Source organism: Poecilia mexicana, unplaced genomic scaffold (assembly GCF_051168715.1).
Source record: "Poecilia mexicana isolate PSO_F unplaced genomic scaffold, ASM5116871v1 scaffold_4, whole genome shotgun sequence".
Taxonomy (NCBI): domain Eukaryota; kingdom Metazoa; phylum Chordata; class Actinopteri; order Cyprinodontiformes; family Poeciliidae; genus Poecilia; species Poecilia mexicana.
Window position 1 is genome coordinate 324,753 of NW_028263373.1, and position 25,033 is coordinate 349,785.

The window sequence follows — 25,033 nt, forward strand, 5'->3', positions numbered from 1 at the left end:
AGATTAAAATCAGGATTCTGAGATTAAGGTCAGGATTCTGAGATTAAGGTCAGGATTCTGAGATTAAAATCAGGATTCTGAGATTAAGGTCAGGATTCTGACATTAAGGTTAGGATTCTGAGATTAAAGTCAGGATTCTGAGATTAAAATCAGGATTCTGAGATTAAGGTCAGGATTCTGAGATTAAAGTCAGGATTCTGAGATTAAGGTTAGGATTCTGAGATTAAAGTCAGGATTCTGAGATTAAAATCAGGATTCTGAGATTAAAATCAGGATGCTGAGATTAAAATCAGGATTCTGAGATTAAGATCAGGATTCTGAGATTAAGGTCAGGATTCTGAGATTAAGGTCAGGATTCTGAGATTAAAATCAGGATTCTGAGATTAAGGTTAGGATTCTCAGATTAAGGTCAGGATTCTGAGATTAAGGTCAGGATTCTCAGATTAAGGTCAGGATTCTCAGATTAAAATCAGGATTCTCAGATTAAGGTCAGGATTCTGAGATTAAGGTCAGGATTCTGAGATTAAAATCAGGATTCTGAGATTAAGGTTAGGATTCTGAGATTAAAATCAGGATTCTCAGATTAAGGTCAGGATTCTGAGATTAAGGTCAGGATTCTCAGATTAAGGTCAGGATTCTCAGATTAAAATCAGGATTCTCAGATTAAGGTCAGGATTCTGAAATTAAGGTCAGGATTCTGAGATTAAAATCAGGATTCTGAGATTAAGGTTAGGATTCCGAGATTAAAGGCAGGATTCTCAGATTAAGGTCAGGATTCTGAGATTAATGTCAGGATTCTCAGATTAAAGTCAGGATTCTGAGATTAATGTCAGGATTCTGAGATTAAAGTCAGAATTCTGATTTAAATCTAAATAACTTTCTGCAACCACATGTGCAGCAGTTCAATTACTATTTGATTTGAAATTTGGAAAACTTCGGCATCTTTTTTTCCTTTTAAGTAGAAAGGCAACACCAGTCTTCAAACTATAATTTTGATTTCAAGTTCAGAATTTTGAAATCCAAAGTAAATCCAAATCCTTAGGTTTTGTTGTCGTAAATCTGAAATCAAAAGTCAGAATTTTGATTTTAATCACAGAATTCCTAAATGAAAAGTCAGAATTTTGAGAAATTCAGGTATAAAACAAATTGTAGATTTTATTCTTCAGCCATGTCGTCCAGCCTTACTCTCGCTGTTCCACCATTCAGCCTGGAATCCAGACTTCTGCATAATTTAATTAAGTCACACTAAAACACCTTTTGAATTCTGAGTTGACAGAAGAAATTTGATATTTGGAAACAGTAACGCATGGTGAACCATGCGTTACTGGTTCACCAGTAACGAGGTGAACCAGTTACTGGTTACTGGTTACTGCCAGTAACCAGTAACGTGGTTACTGGCAGGTAACCACGTTACTTGCCACGTTATGAGAGAATGTTAACAGAGAATGTTAGCATTCTCTGTTAACATTTAGAGAATGTTAACATTCTCTAAATGTTAACAGCAAACTGAGCCGTAAGGAAACCCACAGGTAGTGTGATCATGTCTGGCTGCTGTTTAACTTCTGCTTGTTGGAGGTCGACGCTGTTGTAGGAAAACACCGCCTGGCAAAGGTGTCCATTCCCAAACAGTCCTCCAGTGAGTTGCTGAATGAACCCTAACTAACACGTTCATCATGAGAGTCCATCTACATAACGGTGTCAGGATTGAGCTAGAAATATAAATCTGCAGCAAAACGAGCGCACAAGCAGGGACAAAAGTATCATTTTGATTCCTCACTGGGTGGAACTGTTCATTTGTTTACAAACATAACCTACAGTTTCATCACATTTTGAGCTCAAAATGCTTGTCTTTAATGAAGAAACAACTTTAAAGGGGACGTATCAAGGCAAAAGTCACATTTTGCAAGTTTTTGTACTTTCATTTGGGTTTCTGTGCTTCTCAAAACGACCAAAACACCTTAAAAAAAGCCAACACACAACTGTTTTTTGGTGTCTGCAAAATGAGTCATTTCAAAAACCTTTGGAATGTAATGTTGCAAATCAGCTGTTACCTAGCAACCCCACCAAGGCCGCCTGTTACTTAGCAACTGAAGCTGAGTTCCAGCGTGTTTGATCATCTGGTTTTACTGCTGTACAATGGCTGCTGGAAAAGATAAGAGTTTTGTTGCTGACTTACTATCAAGAAACCACTTGATGCATTCTTGCTGGTTGTGCAGGAGGCCCTACTTCTGCTTTTCAAAGATGTACAGTTGTATAATTGTGCCTCCATTTTCAGGTGTGAGTGTTAACGATGAGTTTAGGGGTGTGGCTTATTTGGATTTAAAGTGACAAGACTCATTCTGAAATGATCTCAGAATACTCAAAATCTCTTTATCTAAGAAGGATTTTGTGCAAAGAATGTAATAAACATTTTGTATATCATAACCTGTTCCAGGAATCATAATAAGTCACCTTTAAGAGTTAGAGAAGATGACTTTCTGTAAGTACGTGTGCAGCAGTTCGATTACTATTTGATTTGTTATTCGGGAAACTTCCAGACGTCCTTTTTTTCCTTTTAAGAAGAAAGGGAACACCCGTCTTCAAACTATATCCACCTGTGGCGAGACTTGTAATTCAGACTTGCAAAGAAGATTTTCGCATCGTGTGAAGAACATAAAATCTCCCCAGGACACATCACCTGAAAAAATGAAGGTATGGCTTCTTCAGCGTTAAAACAACTTGATTTGAGACTCAGCGCGTGAGGCGGTGCTTCCTCATCAGCTGCCAGATTGCGCTTAAATCTGCATGTATTAGTCAGGGTGGCTTAGTGTCACAGAAAAGGTGCGAGTTTGACTGTAAAAACAGCTGCTTCAGTCACAGCTTCCTCCTGATGTTAGCAACTCAGATTTATCCCCAAGGAGAAAAACCAAATCATCTGAGTTTTACTTTTATGAAGTACTGGAGACTTTATCACTACCTTTACTTTACTATACTTTACAGCTAAGTACATTATTAAAAGTTTTTTGTAATTTTAGCCTTTCAGTCTTGTGGTTATTGCCTAAATGCTGGCATCTTAGTAACAACCAACTTTCTAGTAAAATTAAAGGTGATCTGTTATTCTTCCTTAAATTTAGGATAGGCTTATGGCTTAAACAAAACATGTTAATTACATTCTTTTTTTTTCTTCTTTTTTTTTTTACACAAAATCATTCCTAGATAGTAAGATTTTGAGTATTTTGAGCTGTTTTAGGGCGTCTTGTCGCTTTAAATCCCAATAAGCTCCTGCTGGCCACGCCCACCAACTCAAGGTTTACACTTGCACCTGAAAATGGCTGCAAACAAATGTGCAATTACACAACCATACATCTTTGAAAAGCAAAAGTGGATCCTCCTGCACAACCAACAAAAATGCAGCAAGTGGTTTCTGGATGGTAAGTCAACAACTAAACACTTTGTCAGTGATATAATCAGCTGACCAAATGTACTGGAACTCAGTGTGGATTGCTAGGCAACAATGATTTGTGATGTTACATTGAAAACGTTTTTGAAGTGGCTCATTTTCCAGACACCAAAACACATCAACTTATTGACAAAAATCAGCATTTTTTTCCCCAGTGCTTAGGGTGTTTTTAGAAGCAGTAGAAACCAAAATGGAAGTACAAAATTATTTTAAAAAATGGATTTTCCATAACAAAACATTATATAAGTACTGTCATTGTTTTGGGTTTGAAATGTTTCCCTCAGTCTAACATGCTGACTGGTAGTCATGCACAGCATTCTGGGAAATGTAGGCAGAGGAAAGGCTTTTGCCGCTTCACCTTTCACAACCAGCTAAACAAAGTTGGTGGAATCAACTAACTCTCTGGTTACCTAGCAACTATCTAATTGTCTGGTTACCTAGCAACTATCTAATTCTTTGGTTACCTAGCAACTATCTAATTCTTTGGTTACCTAGCAACTACCTGCTGAGGAATCTGCACAACAGCAGTTTAAGGCTTCACCACAATGCCTCATAACTGCTTAAAAATGAAAAACAATGGCGTGGAGGAAACTTCGCACAATTAGTTTGGCAGTATTTTGGATATTGAAAATAAAAAACTACTTACTAATTATCGATATCAACATGAAGCCGTATATCGTGATAAGTGATAGATTTTCAGCCGTTTTGTCCAGGCCTACAAGCTACACTGCATGAATGTTTCTTGCTAAAACTTGTCGCTGCGCCTGATTCAGCAGAATTTTTCATGTAGACTTCATGAAAGGCTTTAAAGTTATTATATTTTTATTGAGAACTTCTTCACCCCCAGTTGCTCTGTTGTTAATCCCTCCACCCTCCCATGCTTTTTTTAAAGTTTCATCCTTCCTTCATCTCCGTTTCTCCTCCCCTGACTGAAAGCTTGTCAGAAGCAGCTCATATTTCTAAAGGTCCTCGGGCGAGTAAACGAGATGCCGTGTTCCTCGGCATCCTCAGCAGGAAACTGAGCCATTTGTTGAGCTTAAAGCTCGGCTGCCCAGCAGGCTCAACCCTTCAAAGCAACGAGATCACAATTATTCAGCTCCAGAGAAGCTAATCGCGCTCACAAAGGCTCATCAGCTAACAAACACACACACATTGACAAACTTCAGTAGATGGAGCAAAGCGAGTGCATTCAAATGCATGCATGCAAAAATACAACTGTTAACTTTTTGTAAGAGTTGGTTTGGTCTTTAGGGGATTTGTCTCGAAATAAGGTGTTTCTCTGTGGGGAACTGTCACACAGGCAACCTTGCTGGATTTTCAAAGGCAGCTGATTGGGGGAAAATGGAACCTATTAGTCTTTTAACAGAGGCTCAGTACGGACACAAAATGGGATCCAAGGGTTATTGATCACTGGACAGAGAGGGAGAGGCGTCATCAGCAGATGGGATCAATGCCCTGTTAGCTCAAAGTTGGAGAATGCAGATGGTTTTCTCAAGGCTGAGCGCCGGGGAGACTTTATGTCACCAAGTGATGGAATCGGTACAACAGTTGAATCCCTTTGAATTGACAAGATATTGATGCAAAATTCACATTTTGAACATCTCCATACTTCCATTTGGGTTTCTACTGATTCTAAAAAGAAAAAAGTTTTTGGTGTCTGGAAAATGAGCCGTTTCAAAAATCTCTGGAATGTTACCTCACGAATCAGCAAGGATTGCCTGTCACCTAGCAACCCCAGCCGAGTTTCACACGTTACCTAGCAACCCCAACCGTGTTCCACACGTTACCTAGCAACTCAAACAGACCTCCAGCACGTTTGTTCAGTTGGTTTTACTGGTGTATGGTCTGTTTTTATTGATTACATTCAGAAATTGCAGCGGCTGCAGTTCGCCACAGCAAAGGGAAAAATAACGCCCAAAAACGGCTGAAGAGCAACTCAAAAATCATTCAAACTCTTCTTTTGTCTCGCTCTCAGTGGTCGGCTTCAGTCCATACACACGCCGTTGCCACGGCAACCGGCTTGACAATAGCTCCGCAAACGGACAGATCAGAGATTTCTTTTCAAGTGTGTCAGGAACATTACCTGTTCTGTTAACTGAGCAGGTAACAGTTTTAAGAGCTGAAACATAAACTAGCGCCCATGGCACATATCAACAGGCTGATGGAAAATCCAGAATTGCTACAACATCTAGGTTGTGTGTAGAAACTAACATCTAGTTGTGTTGCTTCAGGCGTTTCCAGGTAACAGCAACGCAGACTCTGTGGTCCAGTACAAACTTGACCAGCCAGTGATCGCCCGCTACCTTCGGCTGATCCCACTGGACTGGAACCCCACCGGGCGGATCGGACTCAGGCTGGAAATATACGGCTGCAGATACAGTGAGTGTGGTTACAGTAATTATAGCATGTTGAGGAAATGCACAGTTTGTTTGCTTAACTACAAATTATCAGGTTACAAAGTTCAGGAGTATCATGTTGTGTTTTTCTTAAATGCTACAGTTTGTTTGGGTATTTCTGCCATTTCCTGGAGCATTTTGACTTCTTGGTTTTGATTGGTTCTTTCTCATCCAAGAAATACTCCGATTGGATGAAAACGATCCAAATGTGATTGGCGAGGAATGTAATTTATTTACATCAAGGTTATTATAGTTCACTAAAGCTAATAAAATAATGAAAAATGAAAATGAGAAAATATTTTCATTAACTGAAAGAAATAAAAATGATAATTAATAGGGAAAAACTAGAACTAACTGGAACTTTATTGTGTGTTTATAAACTAAAATAATGGATATAATATGCTTTGTAACCATCTTTCAAAATGATGTGAAATTGTTTTTCCCCATATAAGCAGTTTACGTCAGTTGTTGGTAAATTACTGCACCCCATAATAACTAATAAAAACTAGCAAACACACTCTCAATGAATTAGACAAAAAGTTACAACGAATCTACATAATATAATGTGAAACTCCGATTTACACACTTTCAGTTGTGAATGCAGTCATTTGTATGTTAAGAACATACCTTGTGGGTGAAAGACACATACAGTTTTACAACATTTTTGGCTCTCTTGGTGTTCCATACCCAAGGAGCTGCAGTGTCATAGAGGAGTGCATGTCAGATGCATATTTAGCAACCGAGTTTTAGATATAGACGGTTAACATCACTAGTTATTGTTTGGTTACGCAGATTTATGCGCTCACATCAATTTCACTGCACACTCAAATTGGCGGCACAAAGACGCCGCAGAAATTCAGTTTTAAATCAAAACTGAATGAAAAGTTAGGGTTTATTTTATTTTTATCTTCTATAAAAGAGATACAAATTCAGAAGCTTGCTGCTGAGTGGCATTTATAAGTTCTCATATTCTATCTGGGAAGTGTTTGATTGGGCTACAGATATATCACAACCCCAACTGCACTCACAGATCCACACACATTGATGCACCAATACACAGATTGGTCTGCAGCCAAGATGTCTTGTTTCTCTTGAATTGTGTAGAAAATGCATCTTTACTTTGAATATTTCTCTCTAAAATGTGGTGGAGATGATGATGTTGTTCCTGATAATAAATTTGAGGAATGATGACTCCTAAAAAGCACCAGGATGTTTCTGTGTAGCAGAAACAAAGGAAAAGCCGTTTGGTCTTAAACCAGGGGAACATTTGGCACAAATCAAGCTGCTGAGCTCTATTGGAAATCTTTGGTAAGAGCTGAAGTCAGCTGTCCACAGAAGGACTCATACAAGTTTTAAGAGCTTGGCTGGAGCAGAGGAAGAGCGGCAGAAAATATCTACCAACTGGTGCGTGACTCCTGAAAACGTTTAGCAAAAACACTCACTGTGTTTAAGTACAAACTCTTCTTTATTTTTCCTTATTGAACTCTTCAATTAAAATATCGTTTGACATTAACTTTTGCAAATTAAGTTGCGCCATCTGTTTGTATTTTTGAATCAAGCCTTACCATCCACATCATTTGCTGCATTTAATGTGATTTAAATAGTAAAGAATCAGACCTTTACAGCTGCTTTGCTCTGTTTCGCAGCCTCTGAGGTGGCGGGTTTTGATGGGAAAAGCAGCCTTGTCTACAGACTGAGTGCCAGAACGAGCTGGACAGCGAGGGAGAGCATCTCCCTGAAGTTTAAAACCCTGAGGAATTCAGGAACGCTGCTTCACGCGAAGGGACAGAGGGACCAGAGCCTCAACCTGGCGCTGGAGCGAGGAAAGCTGCTGCTCCACCACCAGCAAGGTACCGACCTCAGCAGCTTATTCATTTACACTCAGCCTTTTAAATCCATTCAGTAGTGACTATTTCCTTTTCCCATCCTGTCAGGTGTTTTTTAGTTTCCTCATTAGAACAGGTTCTAATGCCGTCATCAAAATCATCATTAAATATACATCTGATATATTGATCAACGTTCCAATTATTGTTGATCAAAGGGGTTTTTGGCCTTCACTTAAAGGAAGTCAGTGTTTCAGCATCTCTGAAGTTTTCTGACAGTTTGTTAAAGAGCATTTAAACATCTCAGTCCTGAAGTTTTTCCTTTGTTTTATATGAAAGTGACTTTGGCCTGAATTCTGTTTGGTTTTTTCCAAAATTTTGACTTCTGAGTTCAAAACAAACATTGACATCAATTAGGCTCCTGTTGTGAATAAGAGCCATGACAGATGGATGAAAATTAGGAGGAAATTTCCTTTAAAAGAATTTTCTGAGAGTGAAAAGTTGAAAATTTTGAGGAAAAAAAGAAATTCAGCTTAATCTCAGAAATTTTTTAGGAAAAATGTCTAAAGTTATGAGTTGAAAAATTGCAGGAAAATACATGAAAACTTATTAAATAAAACATGAAAATCTCTGAAAAAAAATTTCCTTGTTTTTCTAGCAAAGTTTCAACCTTTCTAAGTTTGAAGATTAATCTCAAAATTTCAGGTTTTTAGCCAAAATCTTTTCTTTGTTTATTTCTTTACAATGACCTTAATACGCTGCCATAATATTAGATTTTTTTAATCACTGCCAGATTTTAAGTCATGTAACCAAAATGTCCAATTAAGTGTATTGTGTGATATAATTACTTTTAAAAAGAATGATCTTTGCTTTGCAGCAATCATTCTGTAAAGCTTTAGAGTATGCAGTTCTTTTGCCTGTTATCTGTAGTAATGCAACAACTTACTGTGAGATTTTTCCCTTTGGGCGAAAACTGTAATCAGTATTCAAGGTTTTTGTTGAAGACGTGATGAAGGACGGATCACATTTTGAATATTTGAATTCAAATAATCTTGACGTTCTCGTCTGCAGACGCTCCGTCTCTGTTCAGTCATTATTCATTCATTGTTCATAACTGAGCAAATGTCAGTTAAATGCCTAAACTGAACAGCAATTATGCAGAGCGTCCCTGTTCTCATATCCATAGATGGGATTTAATACCTTCTGCGAGTTTTGTTCCTTAAATAAAAAGAGGCGAGCTGTCGGAAGCAGTTTTATCCGAACGCTGTTTGTCAGATCTGATCTCAGTTAGAGCTGATCCAATTTTGAAGAAACTCGGGGGAATTGTGCTTCTTCCTGTCTTGGCAGTAACCTCTCTATGCTGCTTGTTTATTCATAACTCTCTCACAGCTCAAAGAAATTATCACACAGTTTGGTTTTTGGGAAATTGGTAGATTTCACTGCTACCAATCAGTGCTTTACATCATAAAAACACAAAAATCAACTATTGAAACATTACATTACACATCAAGATGTTGATCAATGTTTCATTTCTTATGTTTCATAAGCGGCTCTAACCGGGTAGGTTTTTAATCTGGATTTAAAGGAACTCAGTGTTTCGGTCGGTTTGGTTCTGGTTCTGGGGACACAGAGCAGAACCAGAACCAGAAACCTGAGAGGTCTGGAAGGTTGCTATGCCAACAGCAGGTCTTTAATGTATTGCTTAGTGATTTGTAAACTAACATCAGTATTTTAAAGTCTATTCTCTCAGTGGAACTGGTGTTATGTTCTCCATCTTCCTGGTTTTAGTCAGAACATCTGCAGCAGCGTTCTGGATCAGCTGCAGCTGGAGGATTAGTTTTTTAAACCAGACTTGTGAAGATGCTGTTGCAGTAATAAATGCGACTCAACATAAACGCCTGGATGAGTTTCTCTCTTTCATTAGTCCTGTAGTCCTTTAAATGTCCTTCAGGTGGCAGAAGGCTGACTTTGTAAGTGTATTTATGTGGCTCTGAAGTTCCGGTTTATGTGACTCGTGATGTGAAAAAAAGTGTTTTACTTTTAACACAACCAAACAACCACTTCCTCTTACAGCCAATGGAAACGTACCTACTGAAAACAATAAGCCTGTCAGATTTCTGTTCATACATTTGGAGAAATTTAAAGACTTTTCTTAAAATCAAACAAAGTTTGGGGTGGAATCAGAATCTCAACTAGCTTAGCAGCCAAAACACTTCTTTCAATTCCACACAGACAACTCATACAGTTGTACTTTTTTGACCTTCCCGTAGTCGTTCTGCATTCCTTTCACTGATTTCCCTTTTTGAATTGCATGCTCTTTGAAATTCTTCTCTTTCTCACAGCTGCACCAAACGTCCTCCCACCATGACTCTCCCAGGAGTTTGCAGACTGTGTAATTTAGATCAGTAGCTGCGAGCATTCACTCTGAGCCACACAGGCCCCTCCACAGTCAGCTGTTGGCAGAGGAGAGAAGAGAGGGAAATAAAGGAAAAGATGACAGAAGATTAAAGAAGAAAGGAGAAGATCAAACTAACAGAGTGAAGATAATACCCAGAGGTTAAAGCGAATTATCTCCGTAGGAGAGCGTGAGATATTCTCTGAGGCTCCTCTTGCTTATCTTTCACATTCCCAGCCTGATCCTGCTGGTCGCTCTGCTCCCTTCAGCACAAGCTGCGCTGCCATCGACCATGTCGTAGCGCAGTTTGACATTTTGGAAATAAATTCAATTATCGGAAACACAACCATTTTGGAAAAACTTGTTTTTCGATAAAGTTTGTGCACTAGGACAATGTGTTTTGTTTCGTTTTTTTGTCCATATCTAAACCCTAAACCTTTTTCACACGAGTCACATGACCAACAGGATGTTACTACTGGTGGAAACCATGAAGAAGACGACAGGAAGTGGTTGGAGGATGATGCAAGGGCACATTTTTTAATGAGTTATCGCGTGAACAAACTTACTCACTTGTGATTTTAATCATGTTTCTTATTTAAAAGAAACACCAAATTGCAAAACTGTTTTGTTGACATTGGTGGAATATTGATGAGGTTTAGAGCTCATTTGTTATGGAGAGGAAGCCACAGGGTGCGTTTACATTTACCTTAAAATTGCACAGATTGGGATTACGAAGATATTTTTTAATGGAAACACAACTATTTTGAAAAAACAAATTTTTCAATAAAAACTTTTGCCTTTAGGATGAGGTGGTTTTTTATTTGACCGTATCAAAATTAGTTTATTTTGTAAAACTACAATGGAAAAACACTTTGGGTGTTGGTGTGCCTTGGTTTGTTTTAATGACTCATCGCGTGAACAAACTTATTCATGTGTGGTTCTAATTGCATTTCTTGATTAATGGAAATATTGCAGTCGTGTTTTTCCAACATTAGCCAAATATGAACAGAGTTTTGTGCACATTTTTAGTGGAAGTAGAGATACCTGCAGCTGTCATGTGGATCTCAAGCTAGCTGAGGAAAATGTAGCTGAATATGGTTGATAACGGCTGACTGTGCAACTGAGCCACATAAAACTACAACACAAAACTCTGCAGGAGAAGAAATATTTTGGTCCATAACACAAATTTGCATAAATTAATGGCTCAGTGAAAACACAACAAATACCAAGCTATAATTAGCAGACAGGCACACAAACAAGTAAATATAGTAGTGAGACCTTTCCTCCCAGCTTGTGGGTGACTGAGCAGTTGCAGTAAATTGAGTCACTCATTAAGATTTATGTCCACGTTTTTAAAATCACCTTATTTCCCCCGCACATTCATCAACATGCCAGCTGACTTTAATGCATCCTGCTGCTCTATGATTAAGTTCAATTGTGATTTGTCTCTGGGAAGCTGTAACGCGCAGCAGTGAGTGCACTTCGAGCGACCGCGTCCTGCTCCGGCGCTTTGCTCCTCTGACGAACGACGTAAGTACTGCTGACTAAATTAGGATGGGATCAGAGCAGCGAGTGGGTCCAGCTGCTTGTTAAGTAATTGACTTTCTTCCCTGCATTCCCAACATTAAGGTTATGCTGCGGTTCCTGGCTATGCTTTGAAGAAATAAAACCCCTGAATATTAATGCATAATGGCAACAAAAGTCACTTTTATTCTCAACTCAAAGCAAAAAAAGCTGCAACCGGACCGTCCCGCAGGGCATCCAGGCAGCGATACTGGAATGATTCTCCCTGAGCCGAGCTAGTTAGCAAATAAAGTAGAAGACAATGGACTGTGGCCATTACTGACACAATTGCCTGTTCTATTACACTTTGTCTTCGGTGATTTATTGGGAGCCTCCAGGAATTTTCTTTGTAAACAGCTGCATAAGAGTTTAAGAGGAGCCTGGAGTCAAACTTGCACTGTGTGGCACTTTAATGCAACAGACAGCAGAGTAAAGTAGGAATATCAGTTATTTTCCCTCGATAGGAAGATGTCAGCAGCAAATTCACTGCAAAGACTGAAGATCTTACCAAGTGATTCTGGTCTAGTTTCTGTTAACACTAGAAATAAAACTAACTCATAGGTAACTTTTCAGGAAGTTATTTATTTTGTAGATCAATACCTCTTTGGCTTTTTGTTAGTCTGTTATATTTCTTGTATATACACAAATGGGTGAATAAAAAATTAAAATAAAAAAGTAGCAGTAGAAACCCAAATGGAAGTGTAAACATGTAAAATGTGAATTTTAAAAAACAGATTTTACTGTAGATTGCAGATTCAGTATCATTAGTTAGTCTTCTGTTTAACTGGACAACCTTTTCTTTGCAGATGTGAGTTCGGGTTCTGGGGGCAAACTTCTGGTTTCTCTCGGGAGTCTGCTGGACGACCAGCACTGGCATCATGTGAAGCTGGAGCGGCTCGGCTCTCACCTCAACCTGACGGTGGATAAAAACACGCAGCAGGTCCTCGTCCCCGCCGAGCTCAGCCGCTGGCACATTCACACGGTACGGCGCAAAACTAAAACAGTTCAGTAGTTCATGCTGCCACGAAGCTTTTTTCAAAACATAAAAGCTTTTACGACAATCCTCAGACTCTTTAATACGCTTTGATTTGCTAGTCTTTGTGTTTGCTGCTTTGTTTCTTAACACCATAAAACTTATATCGAGAGTTTTAAATCTTCACTGAACATCTGCTGTAAAGCTTTCATAACGTGTCGTTTCTTCCATGAACCCTGGATTCAAATCCAGATTACATGGCTTTAAATGTGAAGAAATTAGGACTATTTTCAGATTATCAAACCATTTATTTTAAATGGAATCAACAAAGAATCAGTTTTTTTGTCATAACCCTTTCACCCCTGCTTAAAACCTTCAAATATTTTCTTTTCCATCAGTTTGTTGAAAACTCTCCTGAGTTCTTGCTTTCATCATTCCATAATTTAATTATCTGTTTTCAGCTTTTTGTTTGTAAATCTATAAATGTGTTGCAAGTCATATTTGGATTTATATCATCTTTGAACCCTAATTTGAACTATTTTGTAATAAAAATGTTATGACTTGATAAACAGTGGATTTGCATGTTAGTAACCAGACTTATTAATAACCCATATAAAAACATCACCTTCCAAACGTTAGAAATGTTAAAGTGAATAAAAGTTCATTAGTGCAGACAGAGCTTCTGCATAATGTAGCGTGAGATTAAACATTACTGGCTAATTTCAGTAACATTTATGGTAAATTTATTTAAGTGTTTTAATATTGCAACATTAAGTCATGAAGGTCAAAAATAGTTGGAGATTAAACTTCATATAACATCATCAGATAAAGCAAAGTGACATTTACTTAAAGTCGCATCATTTATATAAGAACCTAATTATGTTAATGCAAGCAGCACATGAAAATAAGTAAAAACGGTAAGTGCTGATTAATATTAATGAGAATAATTTTTTTAGCTGAGTGTTAAAACTGGACTTTGGGTCACCGAAATGTTTTGAATGATGTTCCTGGTAAACATCAAGCCGTAGTATAGAGGTCAGTGATGGTTTCATATTGAGGACGAAGCAGGAAAAGCAGCAGCTGTTGCATCACAGATGGTGTTAAAGTATAGGAACACAGTTTTCATTATGTTTGATAGCCAGTCACATTTGCCCCTGCCCGTCACCTACATTATGCATTTTGTATACGCTCACCATTAACACCTGCCGGCGTCCGCAGCCAATGCTTCAAACAAGCAGAACCTGCAGGGACTTCATTACGTCCAAACAGAGTAACTGAAACCAACTGAGCTTCTGTCACTACTCAGTTTATTCACATGTAAAGCAGGAGAATAACTGTATTAAGTCAAAAATCAACTCTGCAATTAGTAAACTACTGCCTCACATAAAACCAACTAAGAGTTTGTTGCACCTGAAAGTTTAATTTTGCAGAAAAATTGACACTTGGTTGCAAGAAATCAGTTAATTGTATGATAAATTAAAAAGAGATCAATTATTTCCATGTGGACGACTATCATCAGAGATATTCTCCTTCTGGTACTGTTAAAGAGCGGCCATTTTGAAAAATATACTCAGTTTGCACTACCTGCCTCTTTTGCCTGTTTTCCCTGTCAAACCTGAATATTTTTTTGAAAAGCTATTTTAGTTTTTTATTATTTTGGATATTTAAAATGTTTTCCAGTTCCACTGTTAAATATCATGTAGAAATTAAAGGTTTTTTCTATCTTTGAGAGGCTGTACTTACATTAATGTTGCATTATTATTGTAGTAGTGAAATGAAAATGGTCTCAAAATGACTATCATTATTTATCGCAATAATTTCTGGGACAATTTATCATTTTGGGAAATTTGTTATTGTGACAGGCTTAGCAGTAACAAAAAGAAGAAAAAATAGTTTAAGACCTTTTATTATTGGTCTTAAACCATTAATGTGTAACATGTGTTATAGCATTACGTTTATTTCAGTAAAATATTTGCTGTGTTGGAACTAAATCAAACCAAAAATGCCCATCTGATGAAAATACGTCAGATAAAATCCACCTGAATTGATGGGAAATGTATTTAGTTTTTGTTTGTCTCAGTATTTTTCTATTGCTTGACTTCAATATATTCTACATAACATTTAAAGCAGCAAATAATGTTCAGATAGAATTTTTAAAAAGGTTTTCCTTTATAAAATTGAGTGACATTTTGTAGTTTTTAATGTTGTTTGCAGCTCAGTGTGGCAGCGGTCCAGAGCCACGGACTCCAAACTCCAATCCTGCCCAACAGGAACTTCCATGGATGCCTGGAAAACCTTTTATACAACGAGCTGAATCTGATCAAACTGGCCAAACAGCGCAGCCCGCAGGTCACTGCACTGGTGAGTCGGTTTAACATCAGTTTAATCCTCTGTTTACATGTGGCTGCACTCCCATGACAATACTTTCTTATGATTTCCTGTTTAGAAATGACCTGACTCTCCTGGGAATAAACACAAATACAGTGTTTTGTTTTCAGATTTCAGTCAAAAGTTATGAAATTGCACATTTTTGCAAATTAATTAATTTAATAATCAAAAACATTTGAATCCTAAAAGCAACCAGAAAACATTTAGGGGTGAAAATATTTGTTACACTTTTATATTATCTTCCAGGCTAAACCGACTGTAAACTGAAAATTATCTGACTTATGTTATGTTATGTTATGCTATGCTATGTTATGCTATGTCATGCTATGTTATGCTATGTCATGCTATGTTATGCTATGTTATGTTATGCTATGCTATGTTATGTTATGCTATGCTATGCTATGTTATACTATGTCATGCTATGTTATGCTATGTTATGTTATGCTATGTTATGCTATGCTATGCTATGTTATGTTATGTTATGTTATGCTATGTCATGCTATGTTAGGCTATGCTATGCTATGTTATGTTATGTCATGCTATGTTATGCTATGCTATGTTATGTTATGTTATGTTATGCTATGCTATGTCATGCTATGTCATGCTATGCTATGGTATGTTATGTTATGTCATGCTATGTCATGCTATGCTATGCTATGTTATGTTATGCTATGCTATGTCATGCTATGTCATGCTATGCTATGTTATGTTATGTTATATTATGTTATGTTATGTTATTTTATGCTACGCTATGTCATGCTATGCTATGCTATGTTATGTTGTTATGTTATGTTATGTTATGCTATGTTATGCTATGCTATGCTATGCTATGCTATGTTATGTTATGTTATGTTATGTTATGTTATGTTATGTTATGTTATGCTATGCTATGCTATGCTATGTTATGTTATGTTATGCTATGTTATGAATCAAAATGCTGAGCTCAGAAAATTATATTATGGATTTATCTGTACTTAAATTACAAATCTCCAAGCATTTTTATCCACTGCGTTTAGTGCAAGAAAAAAAAAAACACTTAAGTCAATCAAAGTAGTTTATTATTTTACATTATTCATTGTAAATCCAAATGTTTAAAACTATTTTGCTTTATTTAAAAAAAAAGACATTTTGTTTTCAAATCGTTCTAGAATCGGTTGAATAAATTTATTCTGTTATGTGAACAGGATTTCAAAACGCTTGTTATAGTTTGCTGAGCTTAATAAGTTAAATAAAACTTCAAAATAAAAAAAATTATGAAATGTGGTTCTACTTATTACAAAAGTCTAAAAATATGTAATTTTTTACGTTTTTCATCGTAATAAAATTATGTTGGTAATAATTTTACCCTGATTAGAAATAAAAAGTTCAATAAACATATTCTTGAGCTGAAGTTGAGTCCAAGGGCCAAAATCGGCCCTCGGGCCACAGCTTGGACCCCCCTGGTGATCTGTTGTATTTTTTTTACATGAAATCACGATCTTAAACTCTGGACTAGCTTGACCGTATCTGGCGCCATCTTTCATTTTTATGCTAACGGTCAGAGCTATCATCATCATCATCATCATCTTTAATGTCATCATATTCTCTTTCATTATCGTTGAAGCCCAAAGCAAAGGAAGCAGCATCGAAGGAAACAGAACAGGCAGAAGTTTATGACTTATTCTAGATATGATTTGAACTCTGAAGTTTATTTTTAAAGCGTTCAAAGCGCCTCAGGCATGACTCTCTGGTTTCTGTAATAGTTTATGGAGATTTGGGGCAGAATGCTTCCTGAGATTGGTGCATAACCTTCATGTTTTTAATTGACTCTATTATCAATATGGCGGTACAGGTGTCACTTCTCCGAGATGAGACCTCTGTGACATGCAGTCGGACTGATTACGCTGCTGCGGCTGATGAATATTTATGTTTGTCATCTGCTTCAGTCGTTTCCCTGTCTCTTCTTTCTGCAGGGCAACATGACCTTTTCTTGCAGCGAGCCGGTTTTTGTCGCCGTGACGTTCACCGACTCTCACAGCTTCCTCCAGCTGCCTGTGCTGACATCATGGCTGTCAGGGGTCGTTTCCATAACGCTACAGTTCAGGACGTGGAACAAGGCAGGGCTGCTGCTGACCTTTGACCTCCAGCAGCAGGAAGGCTCAGTCTTCCTGTATGTGAGTGAAGCCAGGCTTCGCCTTCAGATCAGTAAAGAGGGAAATTCTCTGCTGGAGCTCAGCACCGGTAAGTCAGGATCCCGTCAGCTTAATTTGGCTTCAGTGTCAGATAAACTACAAACAAACTCAGGGAATTTTCATGGTAGTTTATTTCCAATGGCCAAAACTTTGCACAAATTGAAATTACGAAAATAAACTCGTTTGATGGAAACACAGAAATTTTGGGGAAAAAAACACCTCACGTTTTTAGATGAAAAGTTTTCTTTTAGGATGAGGTGGGTTTTCAGCTGTATCAAAATTAGTTTATTTCATAAAAAATGCAATGGAAAAAATTTTCTGCATCATATGAGTCACATGATCAACAACCGGATGTTACTACTGCCAGAAACGACAAAGAAGATAACATTAAGTAATAGGACGATGACAGTGCATTGTGTTTTTCAATGACTTATTGTGTGAATAAACTTATTTAAGTGTGATTTTAATCATGCTTCTTATTTAATGGAAACACCACAATTATGAAATTTTATTTTTTTTTAACATTAGCGGGAAAGTTTTGAGCTCAGTTGTAATGGAAACGCAGCTACTGATCTCAAAATTGCACAAATTGGAAATACAAAAATAAATTTGCTTCAACACAATAATTTAGAAAAAAAAACTGTTTTTTTGATTATAGGGTTTTTCCTTTGCATTAAAATGGTGTGTTTTGGAACCAGATGTTACTACTGGTGGAAACGACAAAGAACAAGACAGGAAGTAGTAGGACGACAATGTTTTTTAGCTATTTATTGTGTGATCAAACTTATTTACATGTGATTTTAATTTTGTTTCTTGTTTAATGGAAACACTGCAACATTAGCATCATATCAACAAAGAAATAACAAATAAAATCAGTTGTGAAGTTTTTGTTTGCAAACCTGTCCATCAACCTGTCCTATTTGAGTCTAAAACACCAGACTGAAGATTTTTATCATCCAGTTTTTGGTAGAAAGAGAAAAATGATAAATTATGCAACCTGAAATTATTGACCTCATTTTAATTTTTCATGCAATTAATTAATTTATTGCTTGTTGAGACAGGTTTATGTAAATAATGCTGAGAGAGTTGCTTATAATCAAACAATCAAGTGAAAATAGGTCACAGCTTATTGAGTAAAAAGCTAAATTAATCAGGTATGTGCCTGTTATGGATGGAGATGTAGTGCAGTGATGTGACTTGCTGCTGTTTCTGTGTGTGCGTACGTTCAGGAGCGGGTCTGAATGACGGCCAGTGGCATTCTGTGGAGCTGAACTCGATGGAAAACCGTCTGAGCGTCACGGTGGACAGAGACGAAGGAGCCACGGCTCACACCAGCATCCCTCTTCCTCCCGCCGCAGACAGTCAACTCTTCTTTGGCGGTCAGAGCAAAAACATCACAGATCTGATTAATGTTTGGTATTTAATGCGTCTTACAGACTGGAAGAGACTAAAAAAACATCTCTTTTATGTTTCATACAGAAGTTTTTCAGTGTGAAAGATGGTAAAACTGTTGACACTGGCTAAAATTTAAGCTTGTACTGCAGAAACAATTATCTTTTATAGGTTGTAGTGAGTCAGGCTTTTCTCAATTTCTTTTTTTCTGTTTGCTCCTAATTTAATGCATCACAGTCCAACATACTTTCTTTATTCTTTCTCATTAAAATAACAACTTCCCCTACTTTTCTTTACTGAGGTAACAAAAGTCAAAATTATAACCTCAAACAGAAAAAAACACGTTTTATCTGTTTTGATACAGATTAAAGGAAGATGTTGACAGCAGAGCCAAAACCGAGATGAGCTCCATCAGAAAGACGTTTTTGCGCAGCGGCGACATAAAGCATGATAATCTACAGATGTTATTGTGCTGCGTTTTCCTGTTATTGGGTTAAACCATCTTCCATTTACTTTTCCCTTTAGTTAGGACTTTTTTGTAGCACATTAAGTCACTGCACATTTCCCCTTATGAGAAAATTGCTGAGCAAAATGTTGCACACTAAATAACAAGTTAGTGTTTTGCAAGGTTTTGCTAGTTATGCTAGCTTGACTATGACAACCTTGACATGTGGATGTGGTGTGGAATTTGGTGTGTTTCCGTTCAGTTATATAAATAAAAAAAGGCACATCAACTCTGACAGATCATCAGTAGAGCCGATGTTTAAATTAGCTAATCCACCACTGCTGTGTTAGCTTAGCTGTTAGCAGCAGTAGCTAATCTACTGCAGCTACCACTTATTAATAATCGCAAAACTGAAGCTGAAAACATTAAACTGTAACGTAATGAATGTTCTGTTCTTTGTGTGGGAAATGTTTGAGTGCTTTCTGGTGTTGAATTCTGATGAATAGAGACCGTGACGTTGTTGTCAGTTGCTATAGCAACAGGTCTGTGTGTAGCGCACTTTGCTGAGGAGCGAAGCACTAAATGAATCATAACCACTTCTCTGGGTTTCATTTAGTCAACAGAGTCGTTCTACCGCAGCGGCACGGCTGCAGATAGCATGTAAAATAATCAGCTGTTTGCCCTCCAGCGTTGTGCCCATCTGCCACATTTCCTGATTTATTGTTGAACAATAACATGTGACGGGTCCATACTATAAGATTGCACTTCATTCTTTCCACTGAATTAATGATTACTGAACATTAAATTGATGTTTTACACTGCTTTATGTGTGCAGCGGCTTTGGAGGGGAGTGTGAGACTCTAAGTTACAGTTTATCAATATTTATTTGATGGTGCAGACAGCCAATAATGTACTTTAAGTGTTACACAGTTATTGATTAACCTGGGAGGAGTTGCAATTATTTACAGCTGGTAAATATGCTGCATGTATTTGGATCATCATTTCACTCATAAATCGTAAATGAAGAGGCATTTACTTCCCACCTAACTCAATGTAACATGTCCCTTTTGAAATTCACCATTTTTCTCTTTCTTCTTCTATGTTTCTAAAATTGAAAGTGACACAGAGCAGTGTGTCATCTTATTCACTTCTTCTTCTCCTGTTTTCATGAGCTGAACTGTGTTCCTGTCAGCCCGTCTTTAACTGGAGCAGCGCAGAGCCTGCAGCGAAGTCGCTGTATTTGGCCACTCTGTGTCATCATCCAGGATAAACCTAAAGCGTAAATCTCTGAAGGATGATACACGTAGTTTTTTTTTTTTCTCCACAGGATAAGACTCTTCTTGTGCCTGGAGGCAGAGAGGACTCTAGCGAAAAAACACATCCCATAGGCAGAGATAATAGGAAAGGTGTTTTAGGGAAACCAGCTAAAAAAATAAGACAGTTCTTCAGGAAGCGCTTGCATAATTTGAATTAAACACAACAGAGAGAAAAATATCGGTTTCATTTTACACTTTTTGTAGAGGATCCTCAAAAAACAACAAATAATCCTTGAAATGCTGGAGATTAATTACAAATAATCTCTTCTAGGCTGAAGTGACATTTTGGTGATTTTAAAGTTGGAAGAAGATTCCAGGGTTGCTGACATGTCAGAGATTTTGCACCAGCTCTCTCTGCACATCCTTGACATGACAATTAAATGGATTTTCAGGCAGCAGGATAAAGTCTAAACCTGTTCAGGAACACAAAATATACAACTTATGATCAGAAATCACACTGCAACAAAGATGTGACGGTTTAGTTTTCACCTTATGCCGTTGCTTTCTGAGGATTTTACTTGATGCATCTATTCGCTTTGAACTTTTTAACTTTGTGACCACAAACATCAATGTGTCTTACTGTGGTTTTATGTGACACTTTTATTTGTCAAAGTAGAAAAAACCCATTGTTTCTCAACAATGCAGTTCTGCAATTCAGAAAATAGCTACATTTCCACTAACCATAATATCAGCGACTGAAATTACGAAAATAAATTTGCTTTATGGAAACACGCCAGTTTAAAAAAGTTTTTTGTGAAAACATTTTTAACCAGGGATAAGGGGGTTTTCAGCCACATTGAAATTGGTTTAATCAACAACTGGATGTTACTTCTGGAGGAAACGACAAAGAAGACGACTGGAAGTGGGGGAGGATGATGGCGCAGCGTATTTCTTTAATGACTTATTCAAACATTCACATGTGATTTTAATCATATTTCTTATTTAATGGAAACACCACAATTGTGAAATTATATTTTTTTCGATATTAGCAGAATATCATCAAAGTTTTGAGAACAATTGTAATGGAAACACAGCTGGTAAAACTAGATAGCAAAGGGAGGCAATGGCTAAGCTAGCAACACACTAATAAATAAAAAAAATATTTTTTTCATAAAAAGTTATCAAAATAGATTTTGAAAAACTGCAATGGAAACCATCTTTCCGCATTAAGAGCCTCGTGATCAACAAGGTGAATCGTTCACATTCAGTCGCAGCCGCGTTTCAAATGTTTGCAAAACTTTGCCAACATTTCATCAATGTCAAAAAAACACAATTTTGCAATTTGTGTTTCTATTAAACTAGAAACACAAATTAAAATAAACAAATGTTTATACAGCCACAAACCACCTCATCTTAGTCTCAGAACTTTTTAACAAAAAAAACTGTTTTCAAAATTGGTTTGTTTTCACAAGGCAAATTTAATTATGAAATTTCTAATTGTTCAATTATATGACCAATAGAAACGCAGCTAATGGCTCAATATTTATCTTTTTGGCTGCACAAGAGTTCATATCAGAAATATTTATTTTTTCAATCCGAAACTCCAAAGTCAGTTTGACCTCTTTGTTAATAAATACTACAGATCATCTCTATTTTCTGCCCTTTTTCCGGCTCAGATGTTCCTCTTACCATCCGGCTCGTTGTGTTTGTGCCTCCAGGCTGTCCTGCTCACGGAGGCGGGTTGAGCTGCAGAAACCCGATTCAGGGGTTTCAGGGATGCATGCGTCTCCTGAAGTTGGACGGCCAAACGGTCGACTTGATAAAAGTGCAAGAAAGACGTCTGGGAAACTACAGCGACCTGAAGATTGATATGTGTGGCATCATTGACAGGTTTGTAAAGCTGAACTTTGACCCTGTGTTGACTCCAGATGAACACACTGCAAAAACACAAAATATTCCCTAGTGTTTCTGTTTAGTTACTAGTATAAATGTCTTACTGTGCACTTAAAAAAGAGAATGGAGCTCCAACTTAAAAAAGATAATTTGTAATTAAGTTGGTTTAACTTCCTTTATTTATGTTTAACATGGCAACTTAAACTTAACTTAGATAAACTTAATTTTTAAAGTACTGCACTTCAAAAATGCTAAATCTTACCAAGTGTTTTTGTTTCATTTCTGGTGCAAAAATCTTATTACATTTAAAATAAGACAAAACTAACTTACAAGTTAAGTTTTCAGCAAAATAAAGGAGTTTTTTCATCAATACTAAGGAATTGTTGATGAAATCTATGGAGGCAAATTGGTGCCATAAAGTTTTTCAAAACAAAAAATGTTGAAACTGAAAAATTATTTTGAAGCTAACAATTATTTTTAATTTGTCTCATGTCAAGTACACTAAAATATTTGCACTAAAAACTAGACAAAATTAAGGTTTTGTGCTTTTGCAGTGGACCAATACAACTCCCTATCGTTGGAGGTTAATCAGCTTAAAGTATGTGCTGCTAAATTTGGGAATTAGTGGAAAAATTAACAGTTTCATTCCTCTTTTGGGTAACAATTGAAATTTAAAAACCATAACTCTGTTCCTGTCCATTTGACTAGGAAACAATTTAATGATGTGGAAACAATAAAATGAAGGTTATTTGCTTTTTACACAACTAGAAAAGTCCTTAAGCATCACTTTAGTGTTTGACACATTGCAAAGGGGTTTCAGACAAATATGTTGTTGACATCCAGAACAAAGCAGGAGTGTTTTTGGTTTTCTGAGTTGCTATGGCAACCAACAGTGAGCTTCAGAGTTTTTGAACGGTTGCCTTAAAGCTTTATGGATAAAAATGTCAAAAAACTGGAAATTCAGATCTTAGTGTTTGTCTCAGTGAAGACTTTGAGCCACTTCAGCTTTTTTTCTGGTTATTTTTGTGTTTCTCATGGATTCACTGTCAGGTCTCACAATTCACAATTCACTATTCAGACAATAGTACGGCAGCACAACATGCAGGTTATAAGAACAGAGGCTGACACCGAATACGTCTGACCTGAGGTGCATGTAGAGCTGAAACCAATATTTACTTTATTTAAAGACATGTGGCATCTTTTTCTGGCGTTCTGACATGAAGTCAAACATTTTTTCATAGTATATTTGGAAGAGTCGCCATGTTGGTTAACCTTCTACTAATTTATACAAATGATCTTTAAAAACTATGTAAAAAAAACTCCAACCAAAATGGACACTGGTAAACAGAGATTTTTGGTTCTGCGTTAAAATAATGTGCCAATATACCACAGTTTTGCTTTGACATGATTCCTAATGAACATTGCATGTTATTAACTTTATATTCTAATATAGCATTTAAAGTAGTTCAACCTAAATGTGACTTCCTGGCGCCATGTTTGATTCCTAACAGGAAGCTGTGGTTGTTTTGAAGCAATCTGATTGGCTGACAGAGACTTTAGCTTTGGACTACACTGCCCCCTATGGGTTTGGCATGTTTAAAGCAACGCTTAGTATTAGCACCATTGTAGATAGAAAAGAAAAGAGGAGTTAATGTCCTCCGAAAAATTCAGAAACTTTGAGATTAATATTTGAAAATATTTCAAAAGTCAAACATTTTTCACCTCCATGCATTGATTCGTTCTAAGCGTTTGTTTAGTGCATAAATGCGTGACATTGTAATGTAGAGCTGTGCATCATCTGCATACCTTGTTTCCTGTTGTAATTTGAGCACATCTTTACTGAATAAGAAGGGTCCCAGGATTGAACCTTGGGGTACTCCACATGTGATAGCTCTCTGCACCAGTGAAAAGTTTCCTGTTGACACAGAAAACGTCCCTGTTCTCTGTTACAGTGTGTCTGAGGTGAAATAAATCAACAGATCTGCTGCCATTTAACTGCAAAGTAATAAAAAAAACTTATCAGAATATTACAAATCAGTAAAATCTGTGGGTTTGTTTAAAGGCGTAGTAATGTTAGTGTATGTAAACCTCTGAAATTGGAGCAAATAATTAAAGGTTCTCTAATTCTTCAGGCATTCTGGACATAGAAGCAGTTTTCTAAAATCTAACTTGCATAAAACAGAAATTGTTTCACTGTTAAAATTTGAAAAATGTAGTTTTCACTCGCCGCATATTAGCAAAGTGCATTCTGGGAGTCTGTTGGTCAGTCAGCTGCATTTTAATGGCCTGCATGTTGAGCTGAACCACTTTGTGAATAAAAGAGAGACGTGATGATGAATCCCTGTACAGGAGCAGCAGAAACTCAGACAGAAAGGCACGTTTTCTGCCGTAGCTTAAAGTCTTCCCAGAATACACCAGTGACAGTGAGCATGTCTGGAAAGCTGCTGTGCTGTCTCAGCCGGAGGCGGTGATAGAAACCGAGAAGATTGGAAACCTGGAATCTCAGTAATCCAGGAGAGATTAGAGAGTCAAACCTGAACAAAAAGTTTTTATTTTCTAACACTGCAGCATGATGGAGGCGCGTGCAAAACGTTAATCACCCTGAAGACGGGACACACTGATGGAAATTAGTTTCTAAATCTAGATCAGTGTTTCTCAGACGTCTTCACGCTGAGGAACACTTAACCCATTAGACAAATAATTTGAAATTGACCTTGCATTTAATTTACAACCTGATATGAAAAGATAACTTAGACTTAGACTTAGACTGACTTTATTGTCATTTTGCATGCACAAGGTGTATACAGAACGAAATTTCGTTGCATACGGCTCAGGACAGTGTTTTGAGCTTTCAATGTTGTGAGGTTACTCCAGAATAAAATAAAATACAGTATAAAAT

At 37.1% G+C, this 25,033-nt stretch overlaps 1 protein-coding gene across 1 annotated transcript in view; it reads left to right on the forward strand.

Annotated features, from left to right (window-relative positions):
* The window catches only part of LOC106906235 (contactin-associated protein-like 4), a 92,585-nt gene that overhangs the window by 28,993 nt on the left and 38,559 nt on the right, over positions 1 to 25,033 (forward strand). The window contains exons 4-10 of the mRNA XM_088004678.1: positions 5,671 to 5,818; positions 7,482 to 7,685; positions 12,423 to 12,598; positions 14,804 to 14,950; positions 16,930 to 17,197; positions 18,378 to 18,527; positions 21,960 to 22,131. Coding sequence (XP_087860804.1) covers positions 5,671 to 5,818; positions 7,482 to 7,685; positions 12,423 to 12,598; positions 14,804 to 14,950; positions 16,930 to 17,197; positions 18,378 to 18,527; positions 21,960 to 22,131 — 1,265 coding nt within the window. The remainder of the gene's footprint in view (positions 1 to 5,670; positions 5,819 to 7,481; positions 7,686 to 12,422; positions 12,599 to 14,803; positions 14,951 to 16,929; positions 17,198 to 18,377; positions 18,528 to 21,959; positions 22,132 to 25,033) is intronic.